This window comes from Megascapheus bottae, chromosome 17 (genome assembly GCF_031878675.1).
Source record: "Megascapheus bottae isolate mThoBot1 chromosome 17, mThoBot2.hap1, whole genome shotgun sequence".
NCBI classification, from domain to species: Eukaryota; Metazoa; Chordata; class Mammalia; order Rodentia; family Geomyidae; genus Megascapheus; species Megascapheus bottae.
This window is the reverse complement of record NC_143525.1, coordinates 11,167,475-11,181,350: the sequence shown is the minus strand read 5'-3', so window position 1 is coordinate 11,181,350 and position 13,876 is coordinate 11,167,475. Positions and strand designations below refer to the sequence as shown.

The following is a 13,876-nucleotide window of genomic DNA, read 5'->3' as shown; positions in this document are numbered from 1 at the left end:
AGGCAAGCACTTTAACCACTAGGCCAAACTCCCGTCCCCCGGCCCCCGAGGGTGACCAAGTTTACCTGGAAATGAGTAAGATAAAAAATTTTCAGCAAGCAGGTAATGACTCAAAATTGAAGAATTTGAATTAGAGAAAAGTAAAGTACTTGCCTCACTGAGATACGTTTATCTGCTTTAGGTGATTGGTAGTAGAAGTTCTAGACCCCACTCCAGGCTCTTTTAGAGGTATAGCATGGATCTGAAACTCCTGGGTCCTGAGTTAGGAGTTGTCTAGGCCATAGATTAATTAAAAGTCTTATCAAAATACAGGTAGTTCATGCCTATAAACCTAGCTATTCAGGAGACTGAGATGTGAGGATAGAGGTTCAAGCCAGTCATGAGACTCTGTGTGTGTGTGTGTGTGTGTGTGTGTGTGTGTGTGTGTGTGTGTGTGCAGGTCTTAGGGCTTGAACTTAGGGCCTGGGCACTGTCCCTGTAACTATTTTTGCTCAGACTAGAGTTCTAGGGAGCAGGAGTGTGGCTTGGTAGTGGTAGAGTGCCTGCCTAGCATGCACAAAGCCCTGGGTTCTATTCCTCAGTATCACATACACAGAAAAGGCTGGAGGTGGTGCTGTGGCTCAAGTGGTAGAGCTCTAGCCTTGAGAGCATTCAAGGACAGTGTCCAGGCCCTGAGTTCAAGCCCCAGGACTGGCAAAGGAGAAGGAAGAAGAGGAAGAGCAGGAGGAGGAGAAGGAGGAAGAGGAGGAGAGGGAAGACGAGGAAAAAAGAAGATGATGATTAGAGTGGCTCTATCACTTGATTAATAGTTAAATGGGAATAACTTCCTATCTGGGCTTGCTTCAAAACCACAATCCTCCTCAAATCTCAGCTTCCTGAGAAGCTAGGATTACAGGTGTGAGCCACCAATCCCCAGCAATCCTGACACTCTTATCTCCAGTTATCCACTACAAAGCTAGAAATGCCACTCTTCAACAGAAAAAGCTAAGGGAAGCCACGCCTATATTCCTAGCTACTCAGAAGACTGAGATCTGAGGATCAAGGTTCAAAGTCAGCCTGGGCACAATAGGACCTGAGACTCTTATCTCCAATTAGCCTCTAGAAAACTGGGAAGTGGGGCTTGGCTCAAGGATACGGCAGTAGCTTTGAGCTGAAGAGTTCAGGGACAGTGTCCAGGCTGAGTTCAAGCCCCATGACCCACAAAAAACAAACAAACAAAAAAACCTAAGGAAGAACAAGTAGGCCCTGAGATCAAGCCTCAGTTTTGGCACAAAAAGAATTCCTGAGGTGGGGCGAGAGAAATGGAGACAAAAACATGAGAAGGGGTGTCAATGTGTAAGAAGTGATGTACCCTCTATCTGGTGAATGTAACTGTGACCCCTCTATACATTATAATAAAAAAAATGTTTGGGCTAAGAGTTTGGCCTAATGGTAGAATGCTTGCCTAGCATGCATGAAGACCCAGGTTCGATTCCTCATACCACATACATAGAAAAAGCTAAAAGTGGTGTTGTGGCTCAAGTGGCAGAGTGCTACCCTTGAGAAAAGCCCAAGGACAGTGCTCAGGCCCTGAGTTCAAGCCCTACAACTAGCCCCCCTAAAAAAAGTTTAAAAAAATTTCCCTTTCATTGTTTTTTCCACTTCAAAACTACTGTTTAGAAGTTGGGCTGGAAGGTAGAGCTGGGTCATTATCATACTGACTCATGAACCCCATTCTCATGAGTCAACCTGATAGAACTAGTAATTAATTTAAGAGAACTTGTGTGTTGCTCAATGCAGCTTGTAAAGAAAAGGCCTTCTAATTAGAAGCTAGACTATGCCTAAGATGGCAATTGGGAGCTCATCGGACATCATAATCAGTGACTTGTTCAACTCCCAGACCTCTGAGCTCATTTCAGAGGCTACCTGGCCAACCTAGGTTCAAGGAGAAATGGGAAAATCCTAAAGCTCCTCCAAGGATGATATTCTAAGTGGATTGCCACAAGCCTTCATTTCTGTTTTTGTTTTTGTTGTTGTTGGGTTGTGGGGCTTGAACTCTGGGCCCAGGCACTATCCCTCAGCTCTTCAGCTCACGGCTACTGCCCTACCCCTTGAGCCACAGTGCCATTTCTGGTTTTCTAGTGGTTAATTGGAGATAAGAGTCTTATGGATTTTGGCTTGTGCCTGACTCTTTTCTGGTTTTCGTCTTCTCTTTCTTTCTTTCTTTCTTTTTTTTTTTTTTTTTACCAGTCCTGGGGCTTGAACTCAGGGCCTAGCACTGTCCCTGAGCTTCTTTTGCTCAAATCCAGCACTCTACCACTTGAGCCACAGTGCCACGTCTGGCTTTTTCTGTGTATGTGGTAGAAGAATAGCATCCAGGGCTTCATGTATGCTATGCAAGCACTCTACCACTAAGCCACATTCTCCCTTTTTGTGTGTGAGCTAGTCCTGGGACTTGAACTCAGAGCCTAAGCACTATTATGAGATTTTTTACTCACAGCTAGCATTCTACCACTTGAGCCACAGCTCCATTTCTACTTTTTGGGCAGTTTATTGGAGTTGTCTTACTGGCTTTCCTGCTGAGGCTGGCTTTGCCCCACATTTTATTGATTCATTCATTCAAGAGAACCCAATTGGGTTTTCCCTTTGGCTTTCATAAGGCTGTTATGAGCATGGGAACTCAGGTATCTGATCAAGTCTTTCTCTCTTTCTCCTCTTTCTCTCTCTCTCTCTCTCTTTTCTTCTTCTTTTTTTTTTTTGGTGGGGGGGTTGATCATGGGACTTGAGCTCTAGGCCTCAGTACTGTCCCTGAGCAATTCAACTCAAGGCCACCATCCTACCCCTTGAGCCATCTTGCCACTTCTAGGTTTTCTGGTGTTTAATTGGAGATAAGAATCTCAGACTTTTGTGCTTTTGCTCAGGCTAGCTTTGAACCCTGATCCTCAGATCTCAGCCTCCTGAGTAGCTAGGATGACAGACATGAGCCACCTGCATCCAACATCTGCTCTTAGCTCTTTCAGCTATAGATACAGAAGTTCTCCCATTTGATATCCTTATCATCCACTGATTTCTATGTACTTCATCCTATTTCTGAATTTTCTGGTATGTTCTGTTCACTTAAACACATAGTTGTGCTATACTGTTTTAGGCAGTTTATTTTAGAGCAGGGTTTTATTTCTCAGGGCCCAAGCTCCTCCTCAGAAATTTCAGCAATAGCCCTGGCTTGCCAAGTGTGAAGTTTAGTCCATAGCAAACTAGCACGCAGCCTGCAGGTGGAAAAAGAAAAGTTCATTCCTAACTGCCGTCCATCACACGATGGAGGTGTGCATAGAAGAAGTTGGCACCTGTGGGATTGAGGTGGATATAGGGAGAGGGCAGGGAGGGGAGGAGTGGGAGGATGTGGGTGTGTCTGGGAACCTCCCTGGTCTCAAGGAGGTGTGACCAGGCTGTCCAGGATGTGATCTCAGAAAAAGGGGAGGTAACTGCCCGCAGGTGTGCCAGTTGATAGCTAGAAAGGGGTGCTGACTCTCTCTGGCTACTTTCTTCAACCTTAGGGGTAAAAGATGGGGATGTGGGCCCACTGGGGAGAAGGGAGCAAGCAGCAGCTGTTCCTTGGTGATAGACATGAATTCTTGGATAAAGTCTGGAGGTCTTATTTTTTTTATTTTTTTATTGTAATTAGTAAAAGGGTTACATGATATTTGCCAGATAGAAGGTGCATTAATTCACATACATTGATACCCTTTCACATGTCTTGGTACCCATTACCCTCCCCCCCCACCCACCACCCACCCAGTCTGGAGATCTTATAAGGCAGAGGCTGAACAATAAAAAAAGGAAAAATATTGTGGAAAAAGAAAAAGTTGGATGACAATGACTTAGAGGTGACAAAAGGAATGAGATGGAAAGTAGTTGGAGTTCAATGTTATTACCCTCTTCTTCAGGGATTTGACCTTGGAAGGCCTGAAAGGAGAACAGGTGTACCTTGGAGTCAATGTTGGTATAGAAGGAGCAGGAACGGGAGCCTCTTACTCTGTTTTTGTTGTTGTTTGTTTTCTTTTGGTCAGTCATAGGGCTTAAACTCTGAGCCTGGGCTCTTCAGCTCAAGGCTAATATTGTACCACTTGAGCCACAGTGCCACTTCCAGTTTTCTGGTGGTTAGAGATAAGAGTCTCAGGACTTGGGCCGGGAGTTTGGCCTAGTGGTTAAAGTGCTTGCCTAGCATGCATGAAGACCCGGGTTTGATTCCTCGGTACCACATACATAGATAAAAGTCAGAAGTGGTGCTGAGGCTCAAGTGGTAGAGCTCTGAGAAAGTCCAAGGACAGTGCTCAGGCCCTGAGCTCAAGCCTAGGACTGGCAAAAAAAAAAAAAAAAAAGAGTCTCAGGACTTTCATGCCCCGTCTGGCCTTGAACCATGATCCTCAGATCTCAGCCTCCTTAGTAGCTAGGATTACAGGTGTGAGCCACAGCGCCTGGCAAGCCTCTTACTCTTGACAGATGAATCCCAATGTGGCTGTCCCTTGAGTCTGATTGTGGTGGGAGTGGGTGGCAGGATCTGGTGAGGGCCTGTTCCTTTAGGATTAAGGGTCTAGAGAAAAACTAATCCCCTGACAAAATTGGGGGAGAAGGAAAGAGGGCTTGATGAGGCTGAGGGAGACAGGAAGATGAGTCCAAGACATAATAGTGCGAGTGGAAGTGATATGGGTAGGCCAAACCTAGGAATCATTTCCTTTAGTAGGACAGAAGCAACTGTGTCTGCAGTCTCTGATGTGGGATAGGCCTCGATCCCTCCTGAAAAGGTATCTACCATAGTTAGGTTATTTCTGTCAGAAGAGACATGTGAGTAAAGTCTACCCTTGGGGTACGTCCCCAGGCCTGGTGTGTGGGGTAGGCAGCTCGTGGGGGATGGCCCTGTGGGGAGGTAAGGGAACAGGCCAGGCAGGCTGGGAGTAGTTTTCATGCGGGCAGTTAGGCTAGGACAATAGAGTAAAGGTTTAAACCTGGGAAAGCAAGCTGTTTGCTTGTCCTTCCTGGGAGGCTCCCTAGTGAGGTGGGTAAGTCCCTCAAGCTCCTGTGGGGCAGAAAAGGGTGGGATTAGAGGCAGTACCAGGAGGAAGCAGCCTCTGAGCCGAGCACTTTGTCTCCTAGTCTGCCAATTGTGACAGAGTCCAGTCCTATCAGATGACCCTGGCAGTGAACCACAGCTACCTATTGAGGAAGGGAAGCCAATTCCAGGACCTTAAGAATAAGTGAACCATTAGTGATGGGGGGATGGGGGTTTGTGGACAGGAAGCCATGCTGCTTCCAGGAGGCTACACATGAAAGGAGAATATGATAGGCACATTTTGAGTATGTATAAAGGTTAACCCTCTGACCCCTGGATAGAGTTAAGACTATACGTTTTGCCTTTTGTGAGGCAGTGCCAGAGGCCAGAGGGCTACTTTCAATAATGGTGCAGTTATTAATGATGGCATGGCCCGAGGAGCTAGGTGTGGAAACACCATCAATGTACTGGGTGTCTTCTGGGTCAGGAAAAGGGGTATGAATTCCTCCAAGGTCTCTGTACAGGAGTGGAAAAGAGGGTTAGGGTGGGATGGAAGCAAAGTGGCTAGATTGAGAGGGGAGAAATCAGGGTTTTTCAATAAAAGTAACATGAAAAGTTTCTTTAAGGTTGGGTAGAGCCAGTGCTGGAGCCTGAAGAAGTACCTGCTTCAGTACTTTAAATAAGGTGCCAGTGTGTTTCTCAGTGTCTAGTGGCTCTTGTAGGGGGCCCTTGGCCACCTCATAAAGAGGTTTGGCCAGTGTAGCATAGCCGGATATCCAAATACAAAGAAAGTCCACAAGTCCCTGGAAAGAAAGAATGTCCTCCTTGGTCTGTGGGACAGAGAGAGACTCAATGTAGGCTCTTCTATCAAGAGTAATTCTCTCTGTGGAGTTATGGACAGACCCAGGTACATTTTGCTCTCTGGGTCTTGGATGGGGAGACTCTTAACTGAACTTTGGCCAATAAGAAATTAAGAAGGCCAGCTATGTACTGGCGAGCCAGCTCAAAGGAAGGGGGTGGCAAAACCAGAGATCATCTACATACTGAAGGATGACACTAGGAGACCCCTGAAGAGAAAGGGGATCCTTTACTAATGCTTGTCAAAAACAAACGAACAAAAGAGGGCTGTCCCAGAATCTCCAGAAAGGAGGACTGTCGGGTCAACTGTTGTACCCTCGAGGTGTCTGGGTCCATCCAGGTAAAAGCAAAGAGGTACTGACAGTCAGGGTACAAGGAGACTGTGGGGATACAGGAGGTATCTGTGAAAGGGCTGTATGTGGGTTACACACAGCAGTGTTATCAATGCGCAGGTCCTAAACTGGGCAACAGGTTCCATCAGGTTTAATTGCTGGTAAGAGTAGGATGTTAAAGGGGCAGATAGCAAGTCTGAGAAGTTTTTGCTTAAGAACATGAAAAGAAATGGGGTATTGGAGTACGTTGGGGAATTGGGTAGGGTCCTTAAGTTTAATGAGGATAGGAGTTTGGTGTCAATCAGTAGTGTGGAAATATCCCAGAAGAGAGGGTTGACAAGATCTGGAAGGGGGGGAAAGGGTTCAGCTGGAAGGTCACGGATGGAGATCCATCTAAGGATCAAAGTAGTCTAGGTGTTAGGAGAGAGTTGAAATTTAGAGAGCAAGTCTATCGCTAGGAGGGGGGTGCGAGAGCAGGGTAAGATTAGGATGGTACTAATCCAGTAGTTGGCGGGCTGGTAGGGAGGCCATCAACACCCACCACTAAGATCTGGGAAGGAAAAGTCAGGCTTGCATACTATAATAGCACAGATAGCACTGAAAAACTGATTCCCACGTATAAAAAAAGGGTATGAGCTTACCAATACACCTGGGCTCCTGCATGGTGATGTCCTTAGGAGCTGGTGGCCTCAGGTCCTCTCTAGAGAGGCAGAATATCTCCCGGGAGTTGGGCTCTTCCCTGTGTGGATGGGATGTGGAAGGCACTGGCTGACTTTATTGAGGAAATGAGGGATAGTCGACTCTCTGTGTCCCTGATTCCACACTTTAGACAGAGTCCAGCTGGTGGTCATGGAGCAGGGCAGGCTCTTGCCCAGTGGCCTCTCTAGCTGCAGTTGATGCATGGTCCAGGTGGTGTGTGTTGTGAGCCTTTTCTTCCAGGCATCTGGATGGCAGCTGCCAGGAACTGCTCCTTTCAGGGGCAGTCTTATTAGCTAGTTCCCTATCATCCCGATTATTGGGAACCTTAAATGCCATGCTCACCAGATCTTAAGAGGTTTGAGGGCCATCCCCAGCCTTTTCTAAGAGAAAATGAAGTTTTAAGAATAATCATACCCTCCTTCTTAGCATAGCTCTGAAGCGCCACCATGGGGAGACTGAGAAATTCAGCTGGACTTTCATTGGGTCTCTGGGTAATCTCCAGGCTCTGGGGTGACTTGGAAGGAGGGTAGGGGGAAAGGAAGAGTTAAGTAAGATTAGCAGTAGGAAAGACGAATGTGGAGAACAAGGAATGCCTGGATGGATGTAACTTCTAACCATTTACTATTGTGCTGGAAAAAATTGTCCAAAAATCTCTGCAGAAATTACAAACAAAAGTATATATGTCAGAGCTGGGAGTTTGGCCTAGTGGTAGAGTGCTTGACTAGCATGCATGAAGACCTGGGTTCGATTCCTCAGTACCATATACATAGAAAAGAGCTGGAAGTAGTGCTGTGGCTCAAGTGGTAGAGCTCTAGCCTTGAGAAAAGTCCAAGGACAGTGCTCAGACCCTGATTTCAAGCTCCACGACTAGCAAAAAAAAAAAAAAAAGTATATATATATATATATATATATATATATCAACCAGACCTGATTACAATAAAATTTTAAACAGGAGATTTGACTTTATCGAGTACTTGAGGCAGAGGACATCCAGAGAGCTTAGGAGGCACCCCAAAGGGATACCCCAACTCAGGTGTGACAGGCAGCACCCCAGTGGAAACACAGCTCTGTCATGTGCTTCCAGGTTTAGAGTGAGCCAGAGAGCTTGCAGAGTGGAACACTCACCACAAGCAGTGAAGTGCTGACCAGCAATATAGTAAAGGCAGGAAGGCTGGCACAGAGTTCCTAGGCAGTTCAGTCAGTTAGAGGGGAAAAAAAAAGGAAGCTGGGCCTGGTGGCTCATGCCTGTAATCCTAGCTACTCAGGCCCAGGGTTCAAGCCCTGCACTGGGCTGGGGGGGGGCAGGAGGGAGAAACAAGAACAAGATGAATACTGATCAGACAACATCAACATATGTATGTATACCATGACAGGAGAGTCCCAGATCCAAGGCAACTTAGGAAAAAGTCACTATAAGTCTGATACTTCACTACCCTTCCCTCCCTTCCTACTCCATCCTCTCAATAATTCTGTGAGATATTGCTGTGAGTCCATGTGGTCCTTCTGGTAAATGGCAGTATCAACTACACACTACTCTCCGCCCCCACTCATAAAAAGTGAAGTGAATAATGCAAGTATTCGTTAGAGAATAGCCAGCAGATCACACACACCAGTACTGCTAGAAAATGCATGAGAAGCAGTCGTAGCAACCACAAGACAACTTTATGGGAGTCTAGACTTTTTGCCATCCCAGCTCTAACTACAGGGGAGAGGACTGTTTAAGACTCAAGACCCAAGGCTCAATAGCCTCAGAGTTCAGCCTGCAGGCCTCCTGGTTTCTGAGATTGCCAGGAGGGTCTCTTCAAAATATCAGCTCCAGTTGGGAATCTGGCCTAGTAGGAGAGTGCTTGCCTAGCATGCATAAAGCCCTGGGTTCAAGTCCTTAGTACCATACACAGAGAAAAAGCCGGAAGTGGTGCTGTGGCTCAAGTGGTAGAGTGTTAGCCTTGAGAAAGCTCAAGGACAGTGACCAGGTCCTGAGTTCAAGCCCTAGGACTGGCAAAAAAAAAAAAATCAGCTCCAGCCATTCTATCTCACTGCGATTTGTTTCTCATGCTAATTGGCAAAGCCTTTGAAAAATAGCTGAAGTGTTCCAAGGAACTACTTTTTTTTTTTTTTTAACCAGTCCTGGATCTCTAGGACTTGAGCCTCAGCATCACTTCCAGCTTTTTTCTACGTATGTGGGGCCAAGGAATCGAAGCCGGGTCTTCATGCATGCTAGGCAAACACTTTAACCACTAGACCAAACTCCCGGTCCCCCAAGGAACTGCTTCTGAAGTACAGATGAAGAGAGAGCCTGAGGCCCTAGGGAAATAAAGTGACCTATTGCCCTTAGATAGCCAAGGAGGGAATACTACACTAAGAAGTGGGCAGGCAAGACTGGCTGTAGGGTTTGCTCCATGGCCTAGAAAACTGAGATTAGAAATACAAACATCTATTGGTGTTTAAAGGTAAAAGCTGGGCTGGGGTTGAGTCTCAGTGGTAAAGAGCTTTCATAGTAGTATATGGGAAACCCTGAGGGACCTATCTGTGCACATAAAACAGAAGTGGATAAATCAGCTAAGGAAGTAGTGAGCACCAATATTTAAGTGTCAGGAAAAGGGGACAGTCTAGTGCTATTTAAATGAATATTTATTTAGCCAGGCATGGTGGCTCATGCCTGTAATTCTAGCTACTCAGGAGGCTGAGATCTGAGGATCACCGTACAAAGCCAGCCCGGGCACAAAGACCCTGAGACTCTTCTCTCCAATTAACCTCTAGAAAATGGGAAGTGGGGCTTGGCTCAAGGGTAGGGTGGTAGCCTTGAGCTGAAGAGTTCAGGGACAGTGCCCAGGCTGAGTTCAAGCCCTATTACCCACAAAAAATTATTTAAATAATTCCCCCCCTTTTTTTTGGTCTGTTCTGGGGCTTGAACTCAAGGCCTGAACACTATCCTTGGGCTTTCTCAAGGTAGAGCTCTACCATTTGAGCCACAGCCCCATTTCTAGATTTTTCTACATATGTAGTACCAAGGGATCAAATCCAGATCTTCATACATGGTAGGAACTACTCTACCACTAGGCCGAACTCCCAGCCCTGTCCTTGAGCTTGTCCTTGAGCTTCTTTGGCTAAAGGATAGCACTCTACCACTTGAGCTATAGTGCAACTTTTGACCTTTTCTTCTCTCTCTCTCTCTCTCTCTCTCTCTCTCTCTCTCTCTCTCTCTCTCTCTCTCTCTCTCTCTCTCTCCCTCCCTCCCTCTCCCTCTCCCTCTCCCTCTCCCTCTCCCTCTCCCTTTCTCTCTCTCTCTCTGTCTGTCTTGGTTGTGGGACTTGAACTCTGGGACTCTGAGCCACAGTACCACTTCTGGTTTTCTGGTGAATAATCGAAGATAAGAGACTCGTGGACTTTTCAGTGCCCAGGCTGGCTTTGAACTGCAGTTCTCAGATCTTCACACCTCCTGAGTGGCTAGAATTACAGGCGAGAGCCACCTCGTTCCGCTTGGAGGTGGGCTGGTAGTTTGGCCTAGGGGTAATAGTGCTTGCCTAACATGCACGAAGACCCTAGTTTGATTCCTTGGTTCCACATACATAGAAAAATCCGGGAGTGGTGAAGGGGTAGCCTTGAGAAAGACCGAAGACTGTTTAGACCCAGAGTTCAAGCCCCAGGACTGGCAAAAACAAAACAAAACAAAACAAAACAACACCTTCCCAACATCCACTGATCATTGATCCTAAATTGGCATCAGTCCCTCTGGCCTGTAATGGTAGCTGAAATCTAAGAATCATCATCCAAAGCCAGACTATGCGGGGAAAAGCAACATAAGATTCTTACCTCAAGTTTGTCAGTAAAAAGCTAGAAGTAGAGCTGTTTTTCAAGTTGGTAGAGTACCAGCTCCGGAAAAGACCTGATGGGAAAATTAACTTTCTCTTTAATATTCTTTTTCTGGTATTTGCAAGTAGCCCTGAATAGGAGGGGGCTTTCTGATTTTCATGATGGAAACCATTTCCTCAGTACACACCTCGAAGACAAGTATTTCTTATAACAGAAGGAAAACAATTACCAATTTGCACAAAAGCAGCAAGGTGTTGAAAGCTAGACTACAACACCTCGCACAATCAAGCCCAACTAAATAACAGATACAATGAAACACCAAGTCTATTAGTAATTACGCTTGAAAAGAAGGATCGTCAGGAAGAATCAGATAGGAGCAACCAGGGTGTTGTAAGTCCCTGGCCACGCGGAGACCCTAATCATAGATCATGCGAGCTCCAATCATCATGTTCTATCTGCCCTCCCGGAGGAGGAACAGGTAAGGATTATCCTACCTGACGATAGCGAGCTGGACCGCGGACTCCGTACTCTGCAATAGCCGGTGCCGCTGTAAGCTAGGGTGACTAGCTACCAGGCTAGTCCGAGCAACCCATCGGTTTAGAGCTTTTCTAATTCGATTGCAGTACTTAGTAGTAAATCCTTAAAAATATACTTCTTTCCAATTCGGCACAAAAACGCGAAAAACGTGTCTTTCCCAGAATGCTCCACTCACACAAACACACTTGCTAAATCCAGCCCTACCCACTTCGTTTACATATCCCCGCCCACCCCTTCCTCTAGACATCTACCGTAAAAATCAAAATAGAGGCGCTGTAAATTAGTTTACGATCAGCAAGGCTGGAAAAGCATCCATCCTCCCTCCGGAATTTTGGACACCCCAACTGTCACCTGAGAATTGTTATCAGTCTTGTTCTTACTGTAAAATATACTTTATTATAAAGTACTGTATAAAATGAGAATCCCGGATTCGGGAGATAATTAGCCAATGGTGGAAGGAATCCGCATCTTTGCCTTCCTTCTTCAAGGAACCATGGAACCTTGGAACGTCCTGGGCCCCTCCGGCTTCATCCCTACTTTCTCCTCAGGATGATCAGAACGGTTTCTTTTTCAGCCCAAAGACAGCGATGAATAACGCCATTTCAGTGACAGCTGGGAGGGCACTGTGGAAGGAACGTGGACGGTTCAGCTCCTCTTGCAACATGATACTCCCAATTCCCAGTCCAGAGTCTCTACCCTCATACTGCTGGGGAGTGGAACAGGAGTGGTGGGGTATGAAATCTCAGAAGATGTTAAATGTATTTGATAGTTCACACTTGGAGGAAAAGCCTGGATGGGGGAAAACTTTTCAGACTTGGGAAAACCTTCCACCTTCCACTTCCATTCCCAAAATACTGTGTGTTATGTGATACGGTACCTGCAGAAGGCAAAAATGTACCAGTACGTGGTACACTCCCAACGTTCAAATATGAAGAAGGATAGAGACACAGATGCACTACAGTGAGCTGCAATGGCTAGCAAATGCACACCAGTCAAGGAAAGTCTTTTAGATTCACAGGAGCACCGGCAGAGAAAAGCCAGTGGTAGGGATAGAATTCCATTGCTCCCTCGCCATATTGCAAGGGTCGGCGTCAGTACCCACACCTTCTAAATTTAAGGACAGTGGTGGGGCTGCAGGTAAGCACTAAGCACCAACAATACAAAACCCACATGGATCTTTGTGTCTCACTCGAAGGTCTTAGGATGCCATATATGTTACACATTCCTTATACATCAGTGTTTATACCACTTACAAATGCATATATGTGCCAGAGTTCAAGTCCCAGTACCAGCACAATCAATCAGTCAACCACACATTTAAGCTTTCTCAACAACGGAGATGCTGTTGACCAGCTACGAGAGAGACACTTGTGCCCGAAAGGCTTACGGAATCATGTGGGATAAGGTGGACGGGAAGAAAGGATACAGAGGAGGCTCTGAGCGCTGTTGAACATGGAAACTCCGGAGAGGAAACCGGCCAGTTCCACTGCAAAGAGGCCCAGGGTGACGGAGAGCGCGACCACCAACCTGCAGAGGCAAAGAATTGGACGGGGAGTGCCTGGATGGCCCCCTCGGGTCCCCGCTCCTCTCCGCTCACCCGACCCCGTCCCAGGAGCTCACTGGGTGTCCTGTTTCCGATATTCCTCGGGAGTGAACCGAAGAGGCAGGCAGGCCTGGATGTTGCTGTCCTAGGAAAAGAAGTGACGAGAGAGGGAGGATGTGTGTGTGTGTGTGTGTGTGTGTGTGTGTGTGTGTGTGTGTGTGTGTGTGTGTGTGGTGGGGAGGGTGCTGGGGTGGCGGCGGGAAACGACGGGAGCCCAGCGAGGGAGGGTGAGACGCTAGCTAGGGCTGGAGTCGGACCCCGAGTTGACAAGGGGTCGAGGGCGGAACCGGGGCGGCCGGACGTCTTACCCGGGACCAGAACAAGGTGATGACGACCACCAGATGCGCCAGCAGCGTCAGAAAGCGAGACGGCACGAGCCCCGAGACCCGACCCATGGCCTTGGACGAGGAGATGCCCAGCTCAGAGGCCGGAGGTTCAAATCCCAGAACTCTGGGCAAGATGAAAAATAAAAACTAAACGAAAGCCAATCAAAACACCAAAGTCTCCTCCGCAGCTCTTCCCGCGCGCCTCGGCGCCCCCCGGTTGCCTTGGTAACTGCGTAGGCGGCGCGGCGCTGCGTCCTCGGAAGCCTCGCGAGAGTTGGCTTGGTCTCTCTTTCTCTCTCGCGCGCGCGCGCGCGCGCGCGCACACGGCGGGCCTGCGGGTGGACGCGTGTGTGCGGCGGTGCCCCGTGCGGCCCGGACGGAGGTCTTTTCCTGCTTCCCCACAGCGCCGGACCTTCTCTCCATTCTGTTTACGTGTTCACTGCCCTGAGCCACGGTGAACACGCGAAGCGAGCGTGGGGAAGCCCCGGGCCGTCCGGCGGCGACGCGTGTCACGGGGCCCGCAGGCCCCGGGCCTGGGCTCCCCGAGGAAGACTCGCGCTTTGCATCCCAGCGGGGGGGTTCGCGGGCTGCAGAAGACGTCCAGCTCCCCAGAAGTAGGGTGTGGGTAAGACGCAAGTTTCGGAGGGTTGCGTGGAGAAAAGGGACAGAACGGCCCGGTGAC

The 13,876-nt window shown here is 47.8% G+C and overlaps 1 protein-coding gene and 1 non-coding gene across 2 annotated transcripts; both read right to left on the bottom strand.

Moving 5' to 3' along the window:
- Positions 1-11,093: 11,093 nt before the first annotated feature.
- LOC150050986 (U8 small nucleolar RNA) lies at positions 11,094-11,229 on the bottom strand. Its single transcript, XR_016538550.1, has one exon. It is a non-coding gene; the product is annotated as a U8 small nucleolar RNA (small nucleolar RNA).
- A 382-nt stretch (positions 11,230-11,611) lies between these two features.
- On the bottom strand, positions 11,612-13,407 carry Tmem107 (transmembrane protein 107). Its single transcript, XM_090351587.1, has 5 exons — positions 13,177-13,407; positions 12,886-12,953; positions 12,692-12,792; positions 12,143-12,239; positions 11,612-11,888 (listed from the first exon to the last, which is right to left on the bottom strand). The coding sequence occupies exons 1-5, from the start codon at positions 13,261-13,263 to the stop codon at positions 11,819-11,821; spliced, it is 423 nt and encodes a 140-aa protein (XP_090207713.1). The 5' UTR covers positions 13,264-13,407; the 3' UTR covers positions 11,612-11,818.
- Between the last annotated feature and the right edge of the window lie 469 nt (positions 13,408-13,876).